Below are 16,338 nucleotides of genomic sequence, written 5' to 3' on the forward strand. Positions count from 1 at the left end.
TTTGCTTTTTAGTTATTTTTAATGTGCTTTATTATGCAACATTAACCAGAAAATATTGGTAAGCTAAGCTTACCTAACCATTATGACATTCGTTTTTTGTAAACTTTGCAAAGAACATGTAAATATTACGCATTTCACACAACTGAAATTCCCCTGCCCTTTCTCTCCACAGAACTGACCCGAGTTCCGATTTTTTTTTAAATGTTAAAAATAAATAATCTATTCCAACTGGTTTTATACTAAAATGGTTTGTCAAAAGCAACCATAATACAATTGTACAACTCCCATCTATGGAGTGAATACACAAAGTTTGGAGTGATTTTGTAAAAATTGGAGGGAAATTAGAACATAAACCATAAAATGCAGATTTTAGTAAGTGTTTTGTACCTTTTAACATTAGCAGAAAGAAAAATAATGCATTGATTATCACTGCATTACACAACACATCCAGAGTAACAACTGTTTGGAATTTAAAGAAAAGGTAGGTTCAGGACCCCAAATGTTGAAGGAAGGAATCTATAGAAAATTATGAATTTCTTGTCTCTCTAGATTCTGTTGGCAGCTTTCAAATTAGTCATTCGAGTTTCAATTGACTGCAAAATAAAAGTTGATGTCACTTGTGATACCCCAGACAATGGTCTTATGTTGTAAGAGTAAAGAAGAAGCCCTGTTAGAGCAGTTCTTCTGGAGTGAACCAAACCTGCCTGGTTATCAAATTAATCAGTGACAAGGTTATCTCTGAATTTGATGTTTTAATGTTATTGCATCAACTAGCACCTGTCAAATTCAGAGATAACCTTTACACTGATTAATTTGATAACCAGGCAGGTTTGGCTCACCCCAGAAGAACTGCTCTGGCGGGGCTTCCTCTGTAAGTGTAGATGTTCAGTATTAATATTGCTACAGTGACTAAGGTACACAAATACATCCCAAGGACCAAATATCACAACCACATACAACCACCTGGTACACATGGTACAAGCTAAAAAAACAGAAGCCTCACACATACCCACACACAAAACACTTGACCGATTTAGGGACTTCTCATGAGTGTGGGTGCTTACAATGTGTACCAGGTATTTGTGAAACTTGGCCCTATTCTTGTTACATTATGATATGCACATGCAATGTTTTGGCTTTGGATAAACTAGCAGCAAGTACAATAAAACCTGGCACTATTCCATATTAATAAATTTTGAGGGTGTAGTACCAGAACATCCTACCTGCAATAGCTGCCCTATAGACATTTGACCATTTCTGCATTCAATCTATATTGTACACGATCTAAAACTATGACACTTGGCAGCTATTGCAGATAGGGCATTCTTTCCCTAAACTCTCATTATGTATTTTTAGCATAAAATAATATGTAGGAGAGAAAGTAGACATCAGAAGTTTGGGGCAAGAAAGCCCTATCTGCAATAGCTGCCAGGTGTGTACAATATAGAATGCAGAATTATCCAAATGTCTATGGGGCAGCTACAACTGCAGATAGGGCCTTCTGGTCCTAAATCCACAATTTGAACTATTCTCAATTTAGAAATTGAATGGCCAGACAAGGACTGATGTTACTTGACCTTCCACACAGGGGGTGTAGATTTCAAATGGAGTCAACCATTCAGGTCACCCCATTTGAAATTTGCACTCCCTGTGTGGAGGATTAAGGTCATGTCTTCCACATACATTTCAAATGTAATAGCATGTTCTTATGTTCACCCGGTGATGAGGATCAGAATGGAATGCTACAAGTATAGTACTGAGAAAGTAATATTTCAAACATTGCATGTTCTCATACTAACAAGAATGAATGTATTTATACCTGTATACACTTCATGACACAATAGGGCTATTCCACTTGAAATCCACACTACCCCTCTGTAAGATTTTGGAAATATCTTCCACAAGGGGAGTATGAATTTCAAATGGAATTAACACATTAGCAGCACTATTTGAAACTCAGTCTCCCTCAGGGGAAGATTCATGTTGAATCTTTCTCAGAGGGTGTATGAAATTCAAATGGAGCTGCCTAAATGTGCTAATTACATTTGAAATTCAACCTTCCCCTGTGCCAGATATTTCCAAAATCTTCCACAGGGGGGTGTATGGAATAAGCCAAATCGGCATTAAAATTCCCAGTGCATTGTGGAACAGTTTTTGCAGTTTTGGACACTTCGCCCTCTGACCTATCGGAGAAATCAAATATCTTCAATGATAAATTATTACAATAATAAATGAATGAATAATAAGTAATTTCCCCGATAGGTCAGAGTTCAAAGTTCAAAACTGCTCAGCGAAAACCAGAAGTTTCAATGCCGAGAGGGTTATAACCCAATGTTTTGGATCTGTAACAATTTGTTGATAACATGGCTCCTGTTGTTTAGTAAATTACAATGGAGTACTTTTTTGGTATTTCAGGCTTGTCACTATGAAAAACCCAAGACAATTAGGCCAACTATTTCAAAATAAACAAGAAACTCATTTGAAAGCTGCAAAATTATCGAAGATTGCGAGATGTATATCTCCACTACAGCAAAGTTGAAACAATGGAAGGCTTGAAATGTAAAGTTACTTTTTAATAACATGGCTATTAGTGGTGTGATCAAGCAAAATCAGTCGATTCCATTTAGGTACAAGTTGGGACTTGTGTAAACATTACAAATATGCCAAAAAATCAGGTTTGAAAAACAACCAAAAAACAATTTCCTATTATAAGATCATACATATTGCTGTAAGTCCAGAAAGGGGGAAATTAAACAGGTTAGGAAAGCCCACAGAGGGCACCAACTAGAAGGGTGCTAATTTGGAAACCTAAAGTACTAATTCACCTTTTTCGTAATTGACCACTTCACTGCCGTTGGCGGTGTTTGGCTCTGCTAACTCCAATTATGTCAGAGTTAGCTAAGCGGAAAACTGAAAGCGAGGCCAAAGATGTCAATTACATACTGCCAGTTATGCACAAAACACAATATACTTCTATTGTACTTGTACTACATATGTACCAAGTCTCAGCTAGATAATCCTAATAGTTACTTGGCAAATTAACTTTGCACAATTGAGCATAATGTAATTTACATATTTGGCCTCGCTTTCAGTTTTCCACTTAGCTAACTCTGGCCTAATCGGAGCTAGCAGAGCCAAACGCCGCCAACGGCAACGAAATGGTCAATTACGAAAAAGGTGTATAAAGATAATGTAGACGGTTATTCCAACTCAGAAGACACAAACAAACTTGATATTTTCCTTTGAAGTTACTATTAACTTAAATTTGGTACCTTATATGCCACGAGAAAAAAAAAACTACAAGTGAAAAGAAATGACAGGAATATTTGGCTGGTAAGAGTAAAAGGTCAAAGGTCAGCTACTGGTAGGAAAGGAAGGGAAAGGGAGTAAACAAGCAACAGGGTAATTTCTACAACACATAGCTATCTTTTACACAGTACTTTGTGTGCCACTTCCGGATTTCAAACAATTTTATGTATGTGGTTTTTACCAATGCAATCCATATTGCCAACATATTTATATAATACTGTACTCTTACTTTATTGGAGTTACAAGTCATACATATCGTTATGATTTCTACAAACTGCTGAACACTTGATAACTATTACACTGTCCCTTTGTATTATATTCACTATAGAGAGCGACATTACCAATTTCTGTACTGTGCCGCGCTGTTTTTACCATGTTCACTACCCATAGTACCCTCCCCTTCAGTGAATAGCTTAAGCTACTTCACAGGTTTATACATATAGGGGTGGTATCTAGTTATCAATTATTCATCAGTATATGAAGAGCTTATTTCCAAACCACATTAAGTCCACAACGACAAGTTTCTCATTTACTTAGTGTGATACAATCACAATTTATACTTTGACAAGTTTGACATTAGCAACAGTAAGTTGTACCATCAACAAGCCATTATTTACCACAACACACAGTGTCATCGCCCTGATATCTTCATGGCAGAAATCGCCATGGTAGGTTGAATCCACCGCCACGCATAGCCATTTTATATCGACCTGTTTAATAGTTTTGTGTCGCATCATGGGCCAAAGGACATCTGACTAAGGCTACTGACAATAGCCCCGATTAGCCCGGTTACTGTCCTCGCTGTGTGTTAGTCGAGCATGGTACACCATAGGTCATATGGTTTTAGACTACCTTCACGATTGGCCTATACACTGCGCTATATAATTTGGCACATATAAATCAAAATTATTGTCAGTTTTTGACTCAAGACGCAAGCTAGTATCTCAAAGCGCAAACTAACGACTATCATATCTGTTAAAAATATATATTCAAGTGCAAGGAACCACATCTGGTTTCATTATACGAAATCATTTACGGGAGATATTCATCATTTTCAAACCGGTATCCAAAGATTTATCGTCTGAATATCAATCGTGCATAGCACATCCATGTGTATCGATCCCGTGTATTCATTTCAGTGTCTCTTGCTGTATAGTGTAATTATTAACCGGGCGATGTCGGTGTGCAACAATGATGGTTAACAATATGTAGACTATTGTTCTCATTTGGGAATCAAATGCCTCACGCAGTATTGTTACTGTGCGTCCATCCACCGTTTGCTTTGTAATGGTGCATACAACTGAAATTATAATACCTATAGCATCACAACCCATAGCAATATCGCACAGGTAAATCTGACACGTGTTTGTGGACACGGTTCTGAAATAAGCTCTTCATATGGACATCACAACGATATGAATACTGCAGCACACCATATGTTATTATTCTCCAGAATATGATAAATTATTTCTAGCAAGAAAATGTGCATTTTGACCAATTTTCTTGCAAAGAAACTGAGAGAACCAAAATCTTTCAGGTAGTGTGCACATATTTATCCGACATTAGTTCCAAAGGGCTATTCCAGTTGATATACATACACTGTACCACACTATGGAAGACATGACCTTAATCTTCCACACAGGGAATGTGCATTTCAAATGGGGTTACTTGAATGGGCGACTCCATTTGAAAATTACACCCCCCTGTGTGGGAGATTACGGTCATGTCTTCCATAGGGTGCATGGATTTCAACTGGAATAACCCAAAGCCTGAACTACTCTCCATAGCTTGCAGTTCAGCACACACTAGCTAACATATAAATACATTGCATCCGATTACAGAAAGAAATAAGAGAAAATCAGTACTCCCTGCCATTTTTTTTTTTGCAGTGGGGGAGGAAAATTTGTGGGAATTTGCGTTTGGCCAGAGTGAATTTGGAACTAATCGCTACTTAGGCGCGACACTCACAGAGTAGGTGTATATGATAATACATCATGGCAGCACAAATGCAGATTTATCGGAAGATATGACACAGAATTGTTTAGGTTTGTTTTGTTGGCAAGGGTCCAAGTAGACTTTTTCCATGGGTGATGGCTTTATTACACGGGGTGCAGGCCTAAAAATCCGTAACAGTGTGCACAAATCCATTTGGATTCTTGCAGAAGAATTTTGATACAATCCTCAATTTGGGCGCATTCAGTTGCTTCGAAAACGAGGTGTATTAAACACAGCGCTTTATACACGGTAATTTTTCCTTGTTCTGGCCTCTGTAAACTGTCCCCAGTGTCTGAATGTTTATGTGAATCCATGTGGGTCCACGCTATTAATGTTTTATGTGAATCACTGCGCGAATTGATTTGCAGATTCGCATCGGATTTCTGAGCCTGGGGTGGCATAGGGAATCCAGATTTTCTTTATCATCTATTTCTGTGTCTCAGACACAACAACATTTGGGCTATTCCATTCAAAATCCACACCCTTCCCTGTGACACTGTTATCTCATTTCCAGTTGAACTATATATGGTCAATCCCGGTGTATTATTTTGTGTGATTTATGCTCAAATCCAGTGTTGGAATTTGACACCATTTGGGCCCTAAATTTTGTGCCGAATTCAAACATCTTGCACACCTTTTCCATTGTTTTTGAAAGATAACTGTTGGCTCTGGAATGGCTCAAAACTTTTGGAATTTGGTTGGAATTCCAAATTCTTTATGGGGAGTATGGTTTTTAAACGGAATAGCAGTGTTAATGAGATAAATATGACATCTACTGAATGTAATAAATACTTCTAAAAAATTGCACCTTCAGTAACCAGATGACTCAGTTATCAACTGAGCTTAAAACAGCATGTTAACCATGTAAGGATTGAATGACAATTTTCTAATAACCAGATAATGGTAAACTTTATCCTGTCAAAGTTTGAAGAAATCCTTCAAATAAAACGTGGTTCGACGGACTGCAACCCAAATTGGATCACCACCCTGTTTGCATGGAAGATGAAACGGGCAAGCAAACAAACAAACAAACAAACAAAACAGCAGACTTTTCTTTCTTAAATAGCAACAAACATAACCTTAAAATAGTACAGAACCAAGCCAAGACACTTTTGACGAGAGACAATTTCTGTCAGGGTCAAGGGTCATCTTGGAGAACTACAAGAACGCAGTTAATTGAGCACCTCATTTGATATTTTGGAAGATATTTTGGCGTTTTAAAACTGCACCACCAGAGAGACAATACAATGCGATGACGAAACCGGTACGGAATCACAAAATTGACATGAGCACATTGTGTTTTTGTTGTAGTTTTATGTCTTGTATAGAACATTGTTTTCTCACAGCATTAAATATATGCTACCAACTGTTGTTGAACAAGATGCACTTATTGTTACCAAATCTCCTTTCAACAACACAAGGAGTGCACTGTCAAAAACACAGAGTGCACTGCCAAAATTTGCATTCCACACTTCGACCATTTCCGTAAAAAACTGGGAAGGCCAATCTTCCAATGTTAGCTTCTTAATACAGTTTAACTCCCAAAAATTGTTTGTTTTAGTCAAAAATTTTACATCAATATAACACTGACTTAGGACCATAGCACCTAAGACTATCTTTTCAGGAAGAAAAAACTGGTCGTTACATGACCACATCCAAGAATCCACAGATTCTTTTTTCGTTGATCACACGACGACTAAGTAAACATGCGATTGGTCAATTTTTGGTTGACCTAGGCATTTGATTGGTCGGTTAGAGTCTAGTAAGCTGCTGCCAGAGACTTGCAGGTACAATACTTTCCAGTTTTTCCAAAAGAAAACTGAATGGTGCCGACAACGACGACAGGAACTGTGTAAAAAAAAGAGTAAATAATTGGAATTAGAATAACGCACATATTCCATCATATCATAGCTGAGTCCTGGTTCCGGCTAAGTTCCAGCTAAAGTCCTGCTACAATGTACCAGCACTTTAGAAAGTCCTGCTGGAACCAAGACTCGAATCTGGCCGTACCAGACTTTTTTCCTTGATTTTAAGAAAATTATAAAAAATTTCCTGAAAATACTATTTAATAACACCATTGCCAAAATTCAAGACGGCCTTCTTCATCGCGATCGTGACATGTACACCCACACCAGAAAACAAGGCAAAATACTGTTAAAATTATGACTGCTGAAGTCAAATAACAAGAAAAGTTGGCGAAATATTTGGTAAAAGATACAATATGGCATTACACTTTGTTGAAAATACACTGGAAATGGCCAAAATTGAGTGAAAATGAGCTTGCCTTTTCACAGATACAATGTAGTATTTTATGTAGTATGACGCCTTGTGACGGATGACACATTGGGACAAAAATTGTTGCCAGATTCCTTAATTTGTATCCTCAACGGGCCACATTATGGGACTCACATGCGTGGAACGACGGCCTGCTATATTTCACCCTTGGCTATTAGCCCCCTCTGACTTGTACGCCCTGGATTACTTACTGCTTTGGCTATGACTCCCATGGGTTCAGGGAACTGATGTGTGAGCAATGCCAGTAATGCTGTAAGCGTACAAAGACCAGCTGTAAAAAGGATGAAGAAAGGCAGCTCCTTTTTGGGATATACTGAAACTTCATGGAAGCTGTAATAACAAATGGTGATAGATAAAATCTTAAGTTTTTAAAAAAGAATTTAAACAACAGTCAATACATAATTACACAGTGTTATGAGAACAAATGGACATTTACACAAGCTAGGGTTGTGACTAGCCTAAATTTAGTGCCGAGTAATTTATTTAACTGTCTGGGATATGTGTTAATGCGCCACCTATTGTCGAAACTGCGATACAACAATGGCTGCCGTGACCGATCGAGTGAATGTTACGGCGGCAGTGTATGTTGCTGCAAATTGCCGTTTTATATGCATATGTGGAGGTGAAAAATAGCAGATTTTGGCCTAGATTTTTGATATTTACCGAATTCTGTTCAGACAATATCTGCTCAATTTTGTCCCAGTCGGAAGGAACCTTATTTTGATTGAGTGCTTGTCTGCAACTGCTAGTGGGGGTACTACTGCCATCTGGTGGCAACTGGCATAGTCACAGCCCTGTACACAAGTAATTATTACTTTCGCTGTTTCATGTTATTAGGCCCCCAAAGGTTTGTCTAACAAGAAACCCCTTTGTTTACCTGGCTTTTGATGAAATTGATCTAGTTAAGCATTCTTGGAGCAGCTACACTATTTTTGCAAAGACCTTTCACACTGGATGACCACTTATCCTGAGCAAAGAACTAGGCCACACATGCATAATGCAATACTGTGCAGCCTGTTTGGCGAATGAGGTGCCAATGTGATGACAAAATTCAAATAGCTAATCAGTGCCATATCGGGCAGTGTGAAGGGTCTTTTCAAAATACTGTAGGCAAACAATTTTGTACTTCTTAACAAGCATGTGGTTTGGATTCAATGGTTTATTTCAGTTGAAATCCTTACACCCCCTATGAAAGATATGACCATAATCTCCCATACAAGGGATAAGGGATGTAGATTTAAAATAGAGTCACCCATTCAGGTAACCCATTTGAAATCCATACTCTCTATTTTGAAGTTTAAGTTCATGTCTTCCAGAAGGGGTGTAAGGATTTTAACTGGAATAGCCCATTTACAAAAGATAACTTTTGAGCATATCACTGACTTGTCAAAGATCATTCTTAAACACTTGAGAACGTTCCTGCAATCTTATTGGTTCTTACCCGTGTGATATGACATGGGCCAGCGGGTGTGCATCGACGCAATACGCGTACTCTCTATTTGAACCAATCAGAGTCGCGTAGCAACAACGGGACTGATCGATTTTAAGCCCTAGGTAATTCCTTGCAAAATGTAGGTTTAATATGATTTAAAATTTGTAATACTTATATGATATTTTTATTTGAATTGAAGTGTTAAAAAATGAGAATAAAGGTATTGTTTTTAGCCGCTGGAGTGCATTTATCGTCTCATATAAACAGGCGACATCATTTTTTGCGTAAAACAACTTGGCCGCCTCGATTGTTTTACTGAAAATATATGATGCACTCCAGTGGCTAAAAACAATACCTTTATTCTCTACTTGTGATTCAATGCTGTCACTAATATTATCCATTTATATCATAACCAATTATCTTAAGAGTCTTGGGTAAAAGGTAGACTACTACTAAGTCCATTCTCTGCCATGCTTGTGTATTGCCAGACACATGGCAAATTTTGATTTGTGACGATAATGCACAGAAAGAGCTTCCATGTGCAAACATATTACGTAATATTCAAGCTTACAGACACTAATACCAATGAATGCCATTCATAACCAGGGACAAGTGATTTGCACGGAACTTTTTTTCTGCGCAATTGGATATTTCTTTCCTTTGGGCAGAGATACATGATTGTTTTGCGCAATTAGTCATTTTTTTCTGCGCAAATCACTTGTCCCTGTTCATAACCTCATGAATATACGCGATGCACATGATCCAATCATTTTTTGTTATTTGTAAAAATGCAAATGGAGGTCATTAATATCTCACAATTGACCGCAAAGTGCTTAATTGTTAAAATATCACACACAAATAAACCCCATTTGCGTATCATTTCTTAACGCGCAAACAAGCAGGGCCATTGTGTGAAATCGTCTGGGTTTGTGTTGGGCCTCGGTATGTTTCCTAAGGAGCATTACCTCGGCCCAAAACAAACCCTTCCGATTTCCCACAATGATCTCAAAATAGATGGTTCAAAGTTATTATTGGTACACTCATTTGGTCCCCATATATCACAATCAATATGGCAGATTTATCATTGAGTTACATAAAGAAAATTTGGAGCCTGGGCTCTCTTAAGTGCAACTCATCTCAGGTTGAGAACAATGTCATGTGTGTATTTTCGCAGTGGCAGGTTCAAATCACGCGCTAACCTTATCGGCAGGGTGCATACATATGAGTAGAAGGGCTGTTTGTCCGCACGACCGCACCTGGTAATGCAACCGCGTAAATGCGACCTGTCACATCAAAAGGACCCTTATGTCGGTGCTACATGTGTCTCTTTTCCCACATTGCTGGGAATGAATATTAAACAATCATAAGTGGCGGCCAATTCAAACCATCCTCATGTCAACAAGGTTCAGGAATGCCCTCTCATTGTTAATGGTTGGCTAATACATACCTAGACAAAATGCAGCGCTTTGTACAGGGTATAGCGCTACAGGTTTAAACAAAGCTACAAGCTTATTATCCTCTTGAGAATTAATGATCGGTTTCAAATGTGTTTGACTGGCACTATCAAATGAGATATATGTAGCACCGACTTCCAGGCCCGTTTGATGTTACGGGTCACAAATGCATGGATGACGGCACAGTCTCAACCTTCAGAAGAGGCATATTATAGTCTAATCTAGTTCTTAGGCATTACTCTGACTTACTTGGTAGTAGTTCTCTGTCTACACTTTCTGTACAACTTGGATAAGGGTAAAAGAGATGCCCTTTTTCCAACGGATACGGGATCATACGAAATGTGCCTTCCCATGTACAGTGGAGAAGTTGGAGAGCGCCCTCCACTCTCTTCCAGTGTGGCAAGTGGAAGAAGCTATATGCGATGGCTTCGCTGTCCCCTCGCTTCAAAATATGCTCGGGCGGCAGGATAAGGCTCTTCATTTCCAAAAGATACTGTGGAAAGAATTTCAACAAACAAAATGGCTAATTAAAAATCTGACTAAAGAATGACTACTGCTACACCAAGAGATAAGGATTAGATTTTAGGGTTAGGATTAGGGTTATAGGTAATAAATTAGGGTCAAGGTTAGGATTATTAATAGTTAGGGATGCTGACCACAAAATCTGCTCCAAAATCTCCATATAAATGTGACCAGAGATGCCAGTAACTTGCCAAAATAATAAACTCATAAATTCAATGTCCAAATCCACTGAAATTGTGGACGTAACTACTTTTTGTGGATACCTATTGAACCACACCATATACTGGAAGACAGATATAAAAAGACTAGTTTGCGTCTGACGTCATCTGTCAATCAAACTCGAGCACGGTTTGTTTACAAATGTTGTGATGATATGAGTTGCTGAACGTGGCGATAAAACCGGGCGCCTTATTGTTAATTTTAGTTAGGTTTTTATAGTAGTAAACTTTCTTTCGCAAAGGCACCTTGTCAACAATGCCTAGAAAAGTTGATTTTTGCCTTGTAAAAGTACGTAATTTTTCTGCTATTCCTTTTCTCCGATCGGCACCAGATAAATCTACCTTCCTTTTACGCACTATTAACCAATCAAGGATCGTAGGGAATTTGATTGACAGTGACGTCAGACGCAAACTAGTCTTTTTATCTGTCTTCCGGTATAAAAAGAGGATGCTGAAATCATGATGTCCCTTTTCAGTAGTAACTTTTTGCACTGGGGACCACTCTTGTATCGCACTTCATCTAGTCGCATGTCTATACGGCGACTGAAACTTGTCTCCAAAATGCTATCCTCCTCCGCATTGAAAATTAAGAGGAAAAAGTTGCTTACCTTAGGTACATGTGGATTGAACTTAACAACCCTGTGATAAGCTTGCTTACCTTAGGTACATGTGGATTGAACTCAACAGCCCTGTGTATAGCTTGCTTACCTTAGGTACATGTAGATTGAACTCAACAGCCCTGTGCATAGCTTGCTTACCTTAGGTACATGTGGATTGAACTCAACAGCCCTGTGTATAGCTTGCTTACCTTAGGTACATGTGGATTGAACTCAACAGCCCTGTGTATAGCTTGCTTACCTTAGGTACATTTGGATTGAACTCAACAGCCCTGTGTATAGCTTGCTTACCTTAGGTACATGTGGATTGAACTCAACAGCCCTGTGTATAGCTTGCTTACCTTAGGTACATTTGGATTGAACTCAACAGCCCTGTGTATAGCTTGCTTACCTTAGGTACATGTGGATTGAACTCAACAGCCCTGTGTATAGCTTGCTTACCTTAGGTACATGTGGATTGAACTCAACAGCCCTGTGATAAGCTTGCTTACCTTAGGTACATGTGGATTGAACTCAACAGCCCTGTGCATAGCTTGCTTACCTTAGGTACATGTGGATTGAACTCAACAGCCCTGTGTATAGCTTGCTTACCTTAGGTACATGTGGATTGAACTCAACAGCCCTGTGATAGCTTGCTTACCTTAGGTACATGTGGATTGAACTCAACAGCCCTGTGCATAGCTTGCTTACCTTAGGTACATGTGGATTGAACTCAACAGCCCTGTGTATAGCTTGCTTACCTTAGGTACATGTGGATTGAACTCAACAGCCCTGTGATAAGCTTGCTTACCTTAGGTACATGTGGATTGAACTCAACAGCCCTGTGTATAGCATGCTTACCTTAGGTACATGTGGATTGAACTCAACAGCCCTGTGTATAGCATGCTTACCTTAGGTACATGTGGATTGAACTCAACAGCCCTGTGTATAGCTTGCTTACCTTAGGTACATGTGGATTGAACTCAACAGCCCTGTGTATAGCATGCTTACCTTAGGTACATGTGGATTGAACTCAACAGCCCTGTGTATAGCTTGCTTACCTTAGGTACATGTGGATTGAACTCAACAGCCCTGTGCATAGCTTGCTTACCTTAGGTACATGTGGATTGAACTCAACAGCCCTGTGTATAGCTTGCTTACCTTAGGTACATGTGGATTGAACTCAACAGCCCTGTGTATAGCTTGCTTACCTTAGGTACATTTGGATTGAACTCAACAGCCCTGTGTATAGCTTGCTTACCTTAGGTACATGTGGATTGAACTGAACAGCCCTGTGCATAGCTTGCTTACCTTAGGTACATGTGGATTGAACTCAACAGCCCTGTGTATAGCTTGCTTACCTTAGGTACATGTGGATTGAACTCAACAGCCTGTGCATAGCTTGCTTACCTTAGGTACATGTGGATTGAACTCAACAGCCCTGTGTATAGCTTGCTTACCTTAGGTACATGTGGATTGAACTCAACAGCCCTGTGTATAGCTTGCTTACCTTAGGTACATGTGGATTGAACTCAACAGCCCTGTGTATAGCTTGCTTACCTTAGGTACATGTGGATTGAACTCAACAGCCCTGTGTATAGCTTGCTTACCTTAGGTACATGTGGATTGAACTCAACAGCCCTGTGTATAGCTTGCTTACCTTAGGTACATGTGGATTGAACTCAACAGCCCTGTGATAAGCTTGCTTACCTTAGGTACATGTGGATTGAACTCAACAGCCTGTGCATAGCTTGCTTACCTTAGGTACATGTGGATTGAACTCAACAGCCCTGTGTATAGCTTGCTTACCTTAGGTACATGTGGATTGAACTCAACAGCCTGTGTATAGCTTGCTTACCTTAGGTACATGTGGATTGAACTCAACAGCCCTGTGTATAGCTTGCTTACCTTAGGTACATGTGGATTGAACTCGACAGCCTGTGCATAGCTTGCTTACCTTAGGTACATGTGGATTGAACTCAACAGCCCTGTGTATAGCTTGCTTACCTTAGGTACATGTGGATTGAACTCAACAGCCCTGTGTATAGCTTGCTTACCTTAGGTACATGTGGATTGAACTCAACAGCCCTGTGTATAGTTTGCTTACCTTAGGTACATGTGGATTGAACTCAACAGCCCTGTGTATAGCTTGCTTACCTTAGGTACATGTGGATTGAACTCAACAGCCCTGTGTATAGCTTCTACAGCATTCATCTCAGCTGTTGTTAAGCCCCTCTTGGACGCTACTTCTGGAGAAAATCTGTGACAGCGACAAATTATAAAAGAGAATTCCAAGTTTGACCATGTGATACACTACTAATTGATGAATGCAAAAACGTTTCTGTATAATTAGCGCATCTCTCGGATTAGTAGCCTCATGATTATAAGTGATTCCAAACGAAATTATTGAGATTACGACATCAGTAGGAAATCTCCGATTCTTTTGTTGACCATGCAAAATAGTATTGCTTGAAAATTCAATGTTTGGATTTTGTAAACCTTATGGGCATAAAATGGATTACCATATCAATTATTCAATCACATTGTACATTATACAAAATGTAGGAACTTCATTATGCTTATTCTTTCTCATATCAATATATATTGAAAACAAGCATGTAACCAGGCTATTCTAGCTGAAATCCATACACCCCCAATGAAAGACATAATCTTAATCTCCCAAACAGGGGGTTTGAATTTCAAATTGAGCTACCCATTCAGTGTCGTCTGCTCCAAAATGGGCTATTCCAGTTGAAATCCATACACCCCCTATGGAAGACAGGACCTTATTCTCCCACACAGGGAGTGTAGATCCAACACTGTAGACCTCAAATGGAGTTATCCATTCAGGTAGGTCATCTTATTTGAATTTTACACTTGTGTGAAGAAGATTGAGGTCATTTCTTGATAGAAGATGTATGGATTTCTCCTGGAACAGCGCATTCTGCAGGTAGGGAGTGAAGGTCAAGGTTATTCAAGCACACTAATGTCCAAAAGAATATGATGAAATTGCACCATCCTTAACCTCCTGAGCACTACCTGCCAATCTAACATTGCCTCTGATTGGTCAATTATGTGATATCTTCACTTTAATCACCAATCAGAATGGAGCTTTGCAAATAATTCACCCAAATTTTTTGCATGGTGAAATTATTCTAACAATGTTGCCGATTGGTCCAATTGATAATGTAAACTACTTTTTTTTTTGGTTGGGTTAAACTATGACAAATTTATGCAAATTGAATTGTTATCAATTTTCATCTTATATTCTTAAGCAGGCTGATGATGTCATCATATTTGGCAAGTACTCACCCCCTTACTTTGATCTCTTTTCCCCTACCCTCCCCATCTCCTATTTACTTGTCACACACTGCCCTTGCTTTCAGAAGAGCTGCTGTGTAGCAAATAGTAGCAGACATAGGCAGGCTGATGTCATCATATTTGCAGTGGCGTAGCTAGGGGTTGTGGCACCCAGGGATAAGGGACGCACCATTAGACTTCAAGGAGGGAGGGTTAGGAAGTTTTGAAAAAAAAACTTCCCCCACTACATGAGCAAAAAAAAACTTTCCCCACCAACACTAAAAAAAACAAACCCTTCCCCCACCTAACTGTGTTAAATGCATGAAATTAAAAAAAAAAACTTCCCGTACAAAATTTTTTCCCCGACCCCAACCCCCCTTGAAGTCTAATGGTGCGTCCCTAAGGATACATAATGGTGCCCCCATTGAAACAATTTCGCACAGAGCATGAAGAAAATTTGAACACATAGGGCCTACCACTAATTTAATTTTGGTTCAATATCAGTCTTTCAAATGACTACTTCTGCTGAAATTTTGACTTTCATCGCTTGGAGGGGGCGCAGAATCAATGTTGAATTGGTCAACGCCACTGCATATTGGCAAGTAAAGCCCCTCCCTCACATTGTCTTTGCCCCCTCCTCCTACTTACTTGTCACACACTGCCCTTGCTTTAAGAAGAGCTGCTGTGTAGCAAATCGTAGCAGACTTCGGCAGGCTGATGTCATCATATTTGGCAAGTAATGCCTGCACATCGGCATACAACTGCATTTCTAAAAGAGATTCTATGAGATTCTCATGAATCTGAAACATGCTGACGACAGGAAACTCCTTGATGAGCTGAAAATAGAGAAAAGTAATGGGTGCATAAACGTTATAGCAGTTAATCTTTTGTCCATTAGTGAAATTAATTATGAAATTCCAGGTGTTGAAATTGCATGCCTTTAACGTCATGCATGATATATTATATGCTTACACAATTTTTACCTTCACTAAATCACATCAACGCTATAATAATTACGATTATGCATATTTTAATTGCCAAAAGAGTGAACTTTCAGATGATAGTTAAATATTAAAAATGTCACAAAAGACCATGGCTGAAAGAACAAGTGACATGTATGTACAACATATTAAAGTAATCTGTTGAATTTTGGATCCCATCAGCAATATTGTCACATCTGCATGGTCGTAGAGCACTTATATAGAAGCATGGATAGG

At 39.0% G+C, this 16,338-nt stretch overlaps 1 protein-coding gene across 1 annotated transcript in view; it reads right to left on the reverse strand.

Moving 5' to 3' along the window:
* The window catches only part of LOC140159331 (suppressor of tumorigenicity 7 protein homolog), an 89,333-nt gene continuing 72,995 nt past the window's right edge, over positions 1–16,338 (reverse strand). The window contains exons 8-12 of the mRNA XM_072182774.1: positions 15,770–15,957; positions 13,979–14,081; positions 10,731–10,978; positions 7,791–7,929; positions 1–7,152 (exon numbers count right to left, since the gene is read on the reverse strand). Of these exons, the coding sequence (XP_072038875.1) occupies positions 7,057–7,152; positions 7,791–7,929; positions 10,731–10,978; positions 13,979–14,081; positions 15,770–15,957 (774 nt within the window). The 3' untranslated portion in view covers positions 1–7,056. The remainder of the gene's footprint in view (positions 7,153–7,790; positions 7,930–10,730; positions 10,979–13,978; positions 14,082–15,769; positions 15,958–16,338) is intronic.

The sequence above is a fragment of the Amphiura filiformis genome, chromosome 8 (genome assembly GCF_039555335.1).
Source record: "Amphiura filiformis chromosome 8, Afil_fr2py, whole genome shotgun sequence".
Taxonomy (NCBI): Eukaryota; Metazoa; Echinodermata; class Ophiuroidea; order Amphilepidida; family Amphiuridae; genus Amphiura; species Amphiura filiformis.